At 46.2% G+C, this 12474-nt stretch overlaps 1 protein-coding gene across 4 annotated transcripts in view; it reads left to right on the top strand.

Annotated features, from left to right (window-relative positions):
* The window catches only part of LOC143815170 (NACHT, LRR and PYD domains-containing protein 12-like), a 125745-nt gene extending 119224 nt beyond the window's left edge, over nt 1-6521 (top strand). For all 4 annotated transcript variants that reach the window (XM_077294117.1, XM_077294118.1, XM_077294116.1 and 1 more), the window contains 2 exons: nt 2457-2627; nt 5592-6521. In XM_077294117.1, coding sequence (XP_077150232.1) covers nt 2457-2627; nt 5592-5679 — 259 coding nt within the window. In that variant the 3' untranslated portion in view covers nt 5680-6521. The remainder of the gene's footprint in view (nt 1-2456; nt 2628-5591) is intronic.
* The last annotated feature ends 5953 nt before the right edge of the window (nt 6522-12474 follow it).

Genomic DNA, 12474 nt, shown 5'->3' on the forward strand with positions numbered 1-12474 from the left:
ACGTGATGGTGTCTCCGCAGTGTTGGATGTTTTGGTCTCCCCGAGGTCATTCATCTGTTCCTTCATAGCCTTTCACCAGGCACTGCTCCTAATAGCCAGTTTCCTACTCCACACTGATGAGGGGCAAAAACCCCGAAACAGCTGTCTGTGGATGGATACCATGCTTGGCATAGGTGGTCTTCCATTATTGGATATTCTCCTTTATTGGATGCTGCCCTTCCCGTGGTTGTTCCTTCCCGGAGAAAGGCCTGGCTATTCATTGCTTGCGTTGAGAAACACGTGATGGTGTCTCCGCAGCTTACTTTACATGCGTTTGCATATTTCCCATAAGGGATGGGGGCAGTGTTCTGGATCACTGCGTTGAGAAACACGTGATGGTGTCTCCGCAGTGTTGGATGTTTTGGTCTCCCCGAGGTCATTCATCTGTTCCTTCATAGCCTTTCACCAGGCACTGCTCCTAATAGCCAGTTTCCTACTCCACACTGATGAGGGGCAAAAACCCCGAAACAGCTGTCTGTGGATGGATACCATGCTTGGCATAGGTGGTCTTCCATTATTGGATATTCTCCTTTATTGGATGCTGCCCTTCCCGTGGTTGTTCCTTCCCGGAGAAAGGCCTGGCTATTCATTGCTTGCGTTGAGAAACACGTGATGGTGTCTCCGCAGCTTACTTTACATGCGTTTGCATATTTCCCATAAGGGATGGGGGCAGTGTTCTGGATCACTGCGTTGAGAAACACGTGATGGTGTCTCCGCAGTGTTGGATGTTTTGGTCTCCCCGAGGTCATTCATCTGTTCCTTCATAGCCTTTCACCAGGCACTGCTCCTAATAGCCAGTTTCCTACTCCACACTGATGAGGGGCAAAAACCCCGAAACAGCTGTCTGTGGATGGATACCATGCTTGGCATAGGTGGTCTTCCATTATTGGATATTCTCCTTTATTGGATGCTGCCCTTCCCGTGGTTGTTCCTTCCCGGAGAAAGGCCTGGCTATTCATTGCTTGCGTTGAGAAACACGTGATGGTGTCTCTGCTCTAGGGTTGTCACGGTGGCTAGGCCCGATCCGTGACCCTGCCGAGGGGCGCACAGTCAGTGGTAGATATGATGGATGATGGTAGTGGCTGTAGCGGTGCAGTTGTGGGGTGCAGGTCGCGGTAAATAACGAGGACACCAGGTTGCAGTCTCTTTACCTCTTTACTGAAGATCTCTGGGTCCTCAGTCCGGAATAGGGTTCACCAGGCTGCGCAAGTCCGGCCGGTCCAATGGCACCTCCAGAGTTCTCTTCACAGGTGGAAATCTGTGCCTTCCTGCTTGCGCTATGTGTTGTGGTCCTTCCCTGCTGTGCTTACGGAAAGTCCCCACAACTGTTGTGTCTGTTTCTTAAGTTCCCTCACAACTCGATTAGATGATGTTCTGCTAATCCTCCGTCCCTCCCTGATGTTCTGGTTGGGACGGCACCCGTTTGACGGGTAAGCTCGGAGCTCTTCCGGGACCCTAGAGTCGCCCCTCTCCACAAGTTGCCCCCCAAGACTGCATAGGTGATTTAAGTTAGACAGCCCGCCTTCGACTGACTGTCCTGCCGCTGTTTAGAGTATTGCTTGAAGCTGGATATTATAATACTCCCTCGGCGTTCCGGCCACCGGTTATGCGCCTCGGTAGGATGTTGCCTCGGTCTTACAGCACGACTCCTACTGGTATTCTCCTGTTGCTATGATCTCGTTTCTCACTCAGCACAATCTATCTCGCTTCTGGTCCCTCCTTGGGCACCGCCGCTATGCTGAGCAGGCACGGTCCCGTTACGTTCGTTCAAGTTGCCAAGCCTCTGTCAGGATCCCACCCCTGACAGAGACCCTACTGTATCTTCCCCTGCAACACCCTCTGCCACAAGGTGTTGCCTGGTTCCAACCCAGTCAGCTTCTGATCTAACTTCCTGCCTGACCCCCAGTTTACCCACTATGGTGGGGAGTGGCCTAGTGAATAGAACCCTTAGCTCCCCCCGGAGGCCCGGCTGTGAAATGTATTGGTGTCTGTGATACCTGGTTAGACGAACTCCTTCAGTGCCATCAGACGTACCATAGCTCCCCATAGCGGCGGAGCCACAGTACTGCAACGACCAGGACTCTGGGGCGCTGCACAGTGTTCATACGAAAACTTGTGTATGAGCTCCCTCCCCTGGTTAAAATGCATCCTCACACATGAATGGTCTCAGGAAGCTTTACTGTGGTCATGACACTGGACTCATGGTAGCACTCAGCTTTTCTTCTCCAGACATTCATTCTTGCAGATGTCCCAAACAGTTTGAAGGGTCTTCATGCTGCCAGGTGGAGTGAGCTTCTGCACACCTGTGCAACTTTTCGGGGGAGTTCCTGCTTCCCAGCTTCACATTTACAATTTATGGATTTTAGATTAATGCTCTGTGGACTTGTCGCCAACATCTCATCTTGTTATTCTTACAGTTTAGCTAGGATTGATCTACAAGACTCTTCTTGCATTCAGTTGGCATCTGTAATAAGGAACAACCAGTCTCTGAAGATACTTGGCCTGTCTGGTAATCATCTGTCCGGTCCTCACTTCAGTGACTTGATGGCAGCTTTGTCCAGTTCGGCCTGCAGTATAGAGGAATTACGGTGAGTCATGAAGTGAAATATATCTACCACTATTCTTATTACTATCCCATAATTGTGCATGCAGCATTATCAGAAAACTGGGAGAAAACACATTGAATTATTACATTATTTCTCAAGTGAAATGTATAGAAGTGACATGTGCAATATGGCTGTTGTGTTGTGTTTTATTCTATAGAGTAAAATGTGGAAGTAAAATCCTCCACAAACCCCAATTAATGAGGATTTGATTTAGCAGTGGATTACCAGTGAATCCACAAGTTCTTAAAAAAAAAACCCTCACTATACTCACCTCCTCAGGAGATTCAGAGGCTTCCGTGACAGTTCCCATGCCAATCTTTATATAACCAGGGCTCCTATGGTGATGTCTCATCCCATTTGCCAAGATCAACCACTCAGAAGCTCCAGAAGTCACATGGACCGAGACGTCTTCACAAAAAAATGGGTTATACAAAGACTGGCAGGGAAACAGTTAAGGAAACCACAGCTGTATATTTAGCCTTTACTGGTTATTAAAATGGGAGACCCCGTAAAAAATTATGTAGAGTATAGTTAATAACCAGCAAAGGCTAGGCACATAGCTATGGGCTGATGTTAATAGGCTAGGAAGGGGCCATGGATATTAGCCCCATCCCAGACTAAAAGCATCAGCTCTCAGTCGCCCCCAAAAAGGCGCATCCATAAGATGTGCCAATTCTGGCATTTAGGCTCGCTCTTCCCACTTGCCCTGGTGCGTTGGCAAGTGGAGTGATAGTTTTGGGGTTGATGTCAGCTTTGTTTTGGCAGCTGACATCAAGCCCAGGAGTTAGTTGTGGAGAGCATCTACAAGATGCCCCCATTACTAATCCCATAGTCAAATTGTAAATTAAATAACACCCAGAATAAAGTCCTATATTTGAAAGAATGACACAAACTCCTTTATTGAATTAAAATTAACCAAAAACATTTATTCTCACCTTTATGCCCAATCCACTGAAGCCAATGTCCCCTGTAACAAAAATAAAATAATAAAGCACCATCATCCTCACCTGTCCCTGACGTGAGGATAATAATCCAATTGTCCCGCGACGTGTGTAGCTCTGCTACATCTATATGGCAGACTGCATTGTTGCATGATGCAACAAAATAGTCTGCCATCCAGCAGAAACATTGCTGTTGTGCAAGCTTGCTCAGCTTGACATGACATGATAAAGTTGGGAGGAGTTCATTGAACTCCTTCACCTCACTGATGTCAACGCGAGCGTAAGAAAGTTCTCGCTCGTGGTGCCTTAAGAAAGGTCATTGGAGTTCAAAGCCAATTAACTCAGTTCAACTCAATGACATCAGCTCAAGCGCCTTTGTCTCTGAACTCCAATGACCTTTCTGATGGCACCGCGAGCGTGAGAACTTTAAAGTGAGCAATAAGGGAGGACAAATGCTTGGAGGACATGTTCTAGAAAAATCCGCTTCTTTCTCCTCCTGGACTGATTTTTCAATGTCAGTATTTTCAATTCACCGGTAAAATCTGTCTTCAGTGAATAAAGATTTTGCCATTACTGAAATAGTAGCTGCTTGTAGATGCGAACTCGGCTTCAGGAAAATGGCCGCCGCGATCTCCATCTGCGCACGCGCGGCATCCCGCGGCCATTTTCCTGAAGCCCCGGGCAGCAGAGCGCTCCATCTGCGCACGCGTGGCCTCAGGAAGATGGCCGCCCCCACCGATAACCAGGGGAATAGCGCAGATCGCGCTCTTTTTCTTCACCTGCGCAGTGGATTCGGCAGTTGGGCATGCGCAAACCACTACGCCACCAACGGAAAGATAAGCAAGATCTGGGGGAAGAAACAGCGATGTCACCACGCCCATTTGACCAGACCAGCCTGATTGACAGGTGAAAACGGTGACTTTGGTAAGGTATTTCGGCAGCATAGGTGGGGAATCAGGGTACACAAAATACACTATTGTAATGCACAGCTCAGGCCCTATATAACGGTATTTTTAGCTCATACTGAAAAAACGGGGTGACAGGTTCCCTTTAAGGAGTGGTGTAGCAATCATGGTTGCCAAAGACTGAGACTGGGTCTGAAGGATAATGGGGTGATCCCTGCAGTCAATCAGCATTGGCTTCACTCTCCCCGCCTTTCAGACAAATCACATGCATCCAGAAGATGTGAGAGCTGGAATGGAACCAACATCAGAGGTGAACATAACTGTTATTATTTTACAAGGGGGGAACATTGGGATTGAGAAGGGGTTGTCCAAGTTGTGGACAACCCCTTTAAACCTCTGAATATTATGTGCAACTGTAGTAAGAAGAACATGAGGCTGTTTGGAGATGGTCTTACAGCCTTTACCTTTAACATGTTTGTCTATAATTTTCACACCATGATACCAAACAGCACAGTGACTACTTTTCATGCTATAAATAGGCAGACTGACTAATTACAATTTTGTAGAAACCTCTGTTGTTAATTACAAGACACACCTTAGTTTTCCATGTCTCTATGGTTAAATTATTTTCAATCTTTTCTAGGCGTGCCATCATTTTTACCATGACATTTTAATTATTGTTTTAATGTTTCTGTTGAACCACAAATCTGAAGTAATGTCTGATTCTCATTAGTTCATATTCAGTAAATTTAAATTGAAAATGACTTCTGTCAGTTTCATGCTATTTCAGTGACCTTATGGTTGTTCTTACTTTAACAGAAGGATACAAACAGTTTTGTTCATGTGTGCAAGTGTCAGGGATATAATTAAAAGCCACACCACTGATCACAGCCACCAGCAGCCACTGTCAGAAGCGATTACAGAAGTGTCATATGACTGTCAGGAAACTGGAATAATTATATTAATCCCCCCAGTGCTCCCAAACCCAAGATTGAACAGACTCCATCCTCAGGCCGATCAATTCATTGACTGATCTGAAACATATGAGAAGATCTTCACACTACAAAGTCACTAATTCTGGGAATTCTGTTTTATTCTAGGATGTGGGACAATGGATTGACTGAAGAGGAGAAGGATAAAATAAAGACACTGGAAAGACGTAAACCAAATCTGAAGATACGCTACTAAAAATACAAGAACTTTTTTTTACAGTATTGACAATCACCTCTGTTATTTTTTATGGACAGCTGCACCCAAATTTTTTAGAAACTTATACCTCAACCCGATAATTGGCGATGATTGTCTTATGACATCCAGGCTTCAAGATTACTAGCAGGATTGAGGGTTTCATCACTTTTGACCACTTAGATGCCATGGTCTAAATCGACTACAGCATCTAAGTGGTTGTCAGAGGGATGAGGAACCATGTTTCTTAATTTGGACTTTATGTTTATATACAGCTTGCCTCTCTCACTTCTGAACATACTTAGAAATACTGCTAAGAACTGAAACTGAATTAAACGTCAAGGATTGTATTTTGGGTCATTTGAAAGCTCCAAGATTGTTTGTATCATATAAGATTGTTATTGTCTAATTAGATTTTTTTAAAAAAAGGCTGGCTAGATCTCCTGGTGGCTTGTCTATCAGCACATTAATTCTAATTATTTTGAGGTGGCATTTAATTTATTACGTATATAAAGCTCCACTGTTTATGAACAATGTTATTGCTAGAAAGGCTGTCATAAGAAAACATACAACTGTGGGCAGAAGAAATGTTTGGCTGATTGTTTAGCCACCAGTTTTATCTCCAGACTCTTCCATACACAGGAACGTTCCTTATTCTGGGTGCTCCTGCTTACTATATGAGAGAATCATTGCCAGACTCCAAGGAGGTGTCTTATCTCTCAGCAGTCCGAAACTGGACATGCTGGATCCTTATCTTCTACAGCAGTGTTCCCCAACTCCGGTCCTCAAGAGCCACCAACAGGTCATGTTTTGAGGATTTCCTTAGTATTGCACATGTCATTGAATGCTTGCCTGTCCAGGTGATGCAATTATCACCTGTGCAATACTAAGGAAATCCTGAAAACATGACCTGTTGGTGGCTCTTGAGGACTGGACTTGGGGAACACTGTTCTACAGCATTATCTGTCAAGGAAGAGGCTGGAGGCCCACATGCACATTAGACAATCAGCCGAGCCTGCTGATATTGGCGGCTTCAGCCAGCACTTGTATACTATGCATGGGGACTTTACTCTTTAAGGACCAGTGAATTTTTAGTTTTTTCGCTGTCATTCTCTTTTTCCAAGAGCAACAGTTTTTTCCCGGTCTACATAGACATATAAGGTCTTGTTTTTTAGAATGACACCATTTTTTTTTTATTTTAATGTACTGAAAAACAGGAAAACAAATTCCAAGTGGATCCTCGTCTGGGTCAGAAGGGTCCCCCAGCTGGGGGAATACTGGCTGCCAGGACTGTCAGGCACCAGGATTGAATGTGTGCCTCACCAGAGATCTTTAGCTCCGGAGAGCTTACTGAGAGTAATGGACTTTGCTGCTGCAGCCATTGGGGACAGAATAGGAATCATTCATCTCTTGTTCATTTCTACACCTTTATTATTAAAATACAAATTGCCACTGTTGTGCCCTATACAGTGTGAAGCGTGGTTCACACGGAGAACGTCGTTCCATTGTGGAGAACAGCTGCAGGACTGAGGTAACCCACTGTGACCCAGGGCTGAGATTAGAACTGTCATTTTATTTGCAAGCGGCCGGGGTGCTTCTGGACTGTAGCTTTGAGAGACTCGGTCATGACTACCACCCCGTGCCACCGTGTTACACATGTGTTGTGACTGTCACACAGCCGCATCACATGCAGCTGTGGCGCCAAACAGCTGATTATCGGGAGCGCTCCAGGTATCCAGCTTCCCGAGGCAGCTATATGGGAAGCGCTATAGTTATTCGGATAAGCACTTATACAAAGCTATTCAATCAACCCAAGTGCTCACTAGAGATTTAGGGCAATGGATGAGAAATCCGGGACGTGTTCCTATGGTTTTTGCTGCTAATGAGTACCCTCCTTCATCATATTATACAATATCTATGTTTCTAAAGTTAATTGAAAATTCATCGGCATGCACTGAGCCGCTTCACATCATAATCCCGGCCATATATTTGTGGGTTCATATACCAATACACATTAATTGGTTATTGTATATAATAATATGGAAGAATTATATACAGTGGGTACAGAAAGTATTCAGACCTCTTTAAATTTTTCACTTTTTGTTTCACTGCAGCCATTTGGTAAATTAAAAAAAGTTAATTTAATAAAAAATAAAAACTGAAATATCACATGGTCATCAGTCAGACCCTTTGCTCAGACACCCATAATTAAGTCACATGCTGTCCATTTCCTTGTGATCCTCCTTTAGATGGTTCTACTCCTTCATTGGAGTCCAGCTGTACACTCACCGGCCACTTTATTAGGTACACCATGCTAGTAACGGGTTGGACCCCCTTTTGCCTTCAGAACTGCCTCAATTCTTCGTGGCATAGATTCAACAAGGTGCTGGAAGCATTCCTCAGAGATTTTGGTCCATATTGACATGATGGCATCACACAGTTGCCGCAGATTTGTCGGCTGCACATCCCAAAGATGCTCCATACAAGGCAGGATGGATCCATGCTTTCATGTTGTTTACGCCAAATTCTGACCCTACCATCCGAATGTCGCAGCAGAAATCGAGACTCATCAGACCAAGCAACGTTTTTCCAATCTTCTACTGTCCAATTTCGATGAGCTTGTACAAATTGTAGCCTCAGTTTCCTGTTCTTAGCTGAAAGGAGTGGTACCCGGTGTGGTCTTCTGCTGCTGTAGCCCATCTGCCTCAAAGTTCGACGCACTGTGCGTTCAGAGATGCTCTTAGGCCTACCTTGGTTGTAACGGGTGGTGATTTGAGTCACTGTTGCCTTTCTATCAGCTCGAACCAGTCTGCCCATTCTCCTCTGACCTCTGGCATCAACAAGGCATTTCCGCCCACAGAACTGCCGCTCACTGGATTTTTTTTCTTTTTCGGACCATTCTCTGTAAACCCTAGAGATGGTTGTGCGTGAAAATCCCAGTAGATCAGCAGTTTCTGAAATACTCAGACCAGCCCTTCTGGCACCAACAACCATGCCACGTTCAAAGGCACTCAAATCACCTTTCTTCCCCATACTGATGCTCGGTTTGAACTGCAGGAGATTGTCTTGACCATGTCTACATGCCTAAATGCACTGAGTTGCCGCCATGTGATTGGCTGATTAGAAATTAAGTGTTAACAAGAAGTTGGACAGGTGTACCTAATAAAGTGGCCGGTGAGTGTATATAATTAAACTGATAGGACTTGATTTGGAAAGGCACACACCTGTCTATATAAGACCTCACAGCGCATGTCAGACCAAATGAGAATCATGAGGTCAAAGGAACTGGCCAAGGAGCTCAGAGACAGAATTGTGGCAAGGCACAGATCTGGCCAAGGTTACAACTGAATTTCTGCAGTACTCAAGGTTCCTAAGAGCACAGTGGCCTACATAATCCTTAAATGAAAGGAGTTTGGAAAACCAGAAGTCTTCCTAGACCTGGCCATCCAGCCAAGCTGAGCCATTGTGGGAGAAGAGCCTTGGTGAGAGAGGTAAAGGAGAACCCCAAGATCACTGTGGCTGAGCTCCAGAGATGCAGTAGGGGGAGATGGGAGAAAGTTCCACAAAGTCAACTATCACTGCAGTCCTCCACCAGTTGGACCTTTATGGCAGAGTGGCCCAACGGAAGCCTCTCCTCAGTGCAAGACATATGAAAGCCCGCATAAAGTTTGCTAAAAGACACATGAAGGACTCCCAGACAATGAGAAATAAGATTCTCTGGTCTGATGAGACAAAGATAGACCTTTTGGTGATAATTCTAAGTGGTATGTGTGGAGAAGACCAGGCACTGCTCATCACCTGCCCAATACAATCCCAACAGTGAAACGTGGTGGTAGCATCATGCTATTGGGGTGTTTTTCAGCTGCAGGGACAGGACGACTGGTTGTCAATGAAGGAACCATGAATGCGGCCAAATACAGAGATATCCTGGATGAAAACCTCTTCCAGAGTGCTCTGGACCTCAGACTTGGCCGAAGGTTCACCTTCCAACAAGACAATGACCCTAAGCACACAACTAAAATAACAAAGGAGTGGCTTCAGAACAACTCTGTGACCATTCTTGACTGGCCCAGCCAAAGCCCTGACCTAAACTCAATTGAGCATCTCGGGAGAGACCTGAAAATTTCTGTCCACCATCGTTGACCATCTAACCTGACGGAACTGAAGAGGATCTGCAAGGAACAATGGCAGAAGATTCCAAAACTTGTTGCATCATTCCCAAGCAGACTCATGGTTGTACTAGCTCAAAAGGGGCTTCTACTCTATACTGAGCAAAGGGTCTGAACACTTATTACCATGTGATATTTCAGTTTTTCTTTTTTAATACATTTGCAAAAATTACTAAATTTCTGTTTTTTTTTTCAGTCAAGATGGGGTGCAGAGTGTACATTAATGAAAAAAAATGAACTTTTTAATTTACCAAATGGCTGCAATGACACAAAGAGTGAAACATTTAAGGGTATGTGCACATGTCAGGATATCTTGCAGAAATTTTCCTGACAAAAACTGGACATTTCTGCCAGAAATCCGCATGCATTTTTTTTGCGTTTTTTTGCGTTTTTGTGCATTTTTTTTGCGGTTTTTCCCAATGCATAGAACAGCGGGAAAAACGCAGAAAATCTGCAAAATTAATGAACATGCTGCTTTGGTGGCCTACAGCTGAGCCAAATCCCATAGACCACCCAAACTCGTAGAATGGATTATCTAATGCTGTAGTGTGTGGTGGCATATTTACCAAATGTCCAGATTTTGAAAGATCAATCCAGTGATAGGAACCACAAAGGAGTGAGAAAACTCCACCCAACATTAAAAAATAAGTTACATACTTGGTATCAATACATCCAGAAAAGTCTGATCTATCAAGATATAAAATGAATAAAGCTGATCACAGTAAACACTGTGTAGAGGAAGTACCGTAAATCAAATTGCCAGAATTGTGGGTTTTGCGGTCACAGCAATAATGCAAAACATGCAATGATGGAGGAGAGAGCGTCTCCTGACGCTCCCTCTCCCATCATTCCCCGCTCTGCCTCTGACAGTACACTGCGGGTGCGCGATGATGTCATATCATCGCGCACCTGCTGTGTCCTGGGCAGACTGCAGCCGCCGAGACAGGGCAGGGAGCAGCGCGGGCAAAAGGAAAGGTGAGGAGAGTGTTTTGTTTTTTTTTAACTGGACTGTGGGGCCATTATTGGGGGGGTTGGTGGGGGAGAGATGAGATGTGGGCTGTGCTGTATATATCCCTGTGTGGGCTGTGCTCTATATATCCCTGTGTGAGCTGTGCTCTATATATCCCTGTGTGGGCTGTGCTGTATATACCACTGTGTGGGCTGTGCTGTATATATGCAGCGCCCCAGAGTCCTGGTCGTTGCAGTACTGTGGCTCCGCCGCTATGGGGAGCTATGGTACGTCTGATGGCACTGAAGGAGTTCGTCTAACCAGGTATCACAGACACCTATACATTTCACAGCCGGGCCTCCGGGGGGAGCTAAGGGTTCTATTCACTAGGCCACTCCCCACCATAGTGGGTAAACTGGGGGTCAGGCAGGAAGTTAGATCAGAAGCTGACTGGGTTGGAACCAGGCAACACCTTGTGGCAGAGGGTGTTGTGGGGGGAAGATACAGTAGGGTCTCTGTCAGGGGTGGGATCCTGACAGAGGCTTGGCAACTTGAACGAACGTAACGGGACCGTGCCTGCTCAGCATAGCGGCGGTGCCCAAGGAGGGACCAGAAGCGAGATAGATTGTGCTGAGTGAGAAACGAGATCATAGCAATAGGAGAATACCAGTAGGAGTCGTGCTGTAAGACCGAGGCAACATCCTACCGAGGCGCATAACCGGTGGCCGGAACGCCGAGGGAGTATTATAATATCCAGCTTCAAGCAATACTCTAAACAGCGGCAGGACAGTCAGTCTAAGGCGGGCCGTCTAACTTAAATCACCTATGCAGTCTTGGGGGGCAACTTGTGGAGAGGGGCGACTCTAGGGTCCCGGAAGAGCTCCGAGCCTACCCGTCATACGGGTGCCGTTCCAACCAGAACATCAGGGAGGGACGGAGGATTAGCAGAACATCATCTAATCGAGTTGTGAGGGAACTTAAGAAACAGACACAACAGTTGTGGGGACTTTCCGTAAGCACAGCAGGGAAGGACCACAACACATAGCGCAAGCAGGAAGGCACAGATTTCCACCTGTGAAGAGAACTCTGGAGGTGCCATTGGACCGGCCGGACTTGCGCAGCTTGGTGAACCCTATTCCGGACTGAGGACCCAGAGATCTTCAGTAAAGAGGTAAAGAGACTGCAACCTGGTGTCCTCGTTATTTACCGCGACCTGCACCCCACAACTGCACCGCTACAGTCACCACCATCTATATCTACCTACCCATTCACTGTGCGCCCCACGGCAGGGTCACGGACCGGGGCCTAGCCACCGTGACAACCCTAGAGCAGAGACTCAGAGGCCCGGTACCGGGTACCCCTCGGCCCTGCGGCGGTGGGGGCGCTGCATATACCCCTGTGTGGGCTGTGCTCTATATATCCCTGTGTGGGCTGTGCTCTATATATCCCTGTGTGGGCTGTGCAGTATATACCCCTGTGTGGGCTGTGCTGTATATACCCCTGTGTGGGCTGTGCTCTATATATCCCTGTGTGGGCTGTGCTGTATATACCACTGTGTGGGCTGTGCTGTATATACCACTGTGTGGGCTGTGCTGTATATACCCCTGTGTGGGCTGTGCTGTATATACCCCTGTGTGGGCTGTGCTGTATATACCCCTGTGTGGGCTGTGCTGTATATAC

Source organism: Ranitomeya variabilis, chromosome 3 (genome assembly GCF_051348905.1).
Source record: "Ranitomeya variabilis isolate aRanVar5 chromosome 3, aRanVar5.hap1, whole genome shotgun sequence".
In the NCBI taxonomy this organism is placed as follows: domain Eukaryota; kingdom Metazoa; phylum Chordata; class Amphibia; order Anura; family Dendrobatidae; genus Ranitomeya; species Ranitomeya variabilis.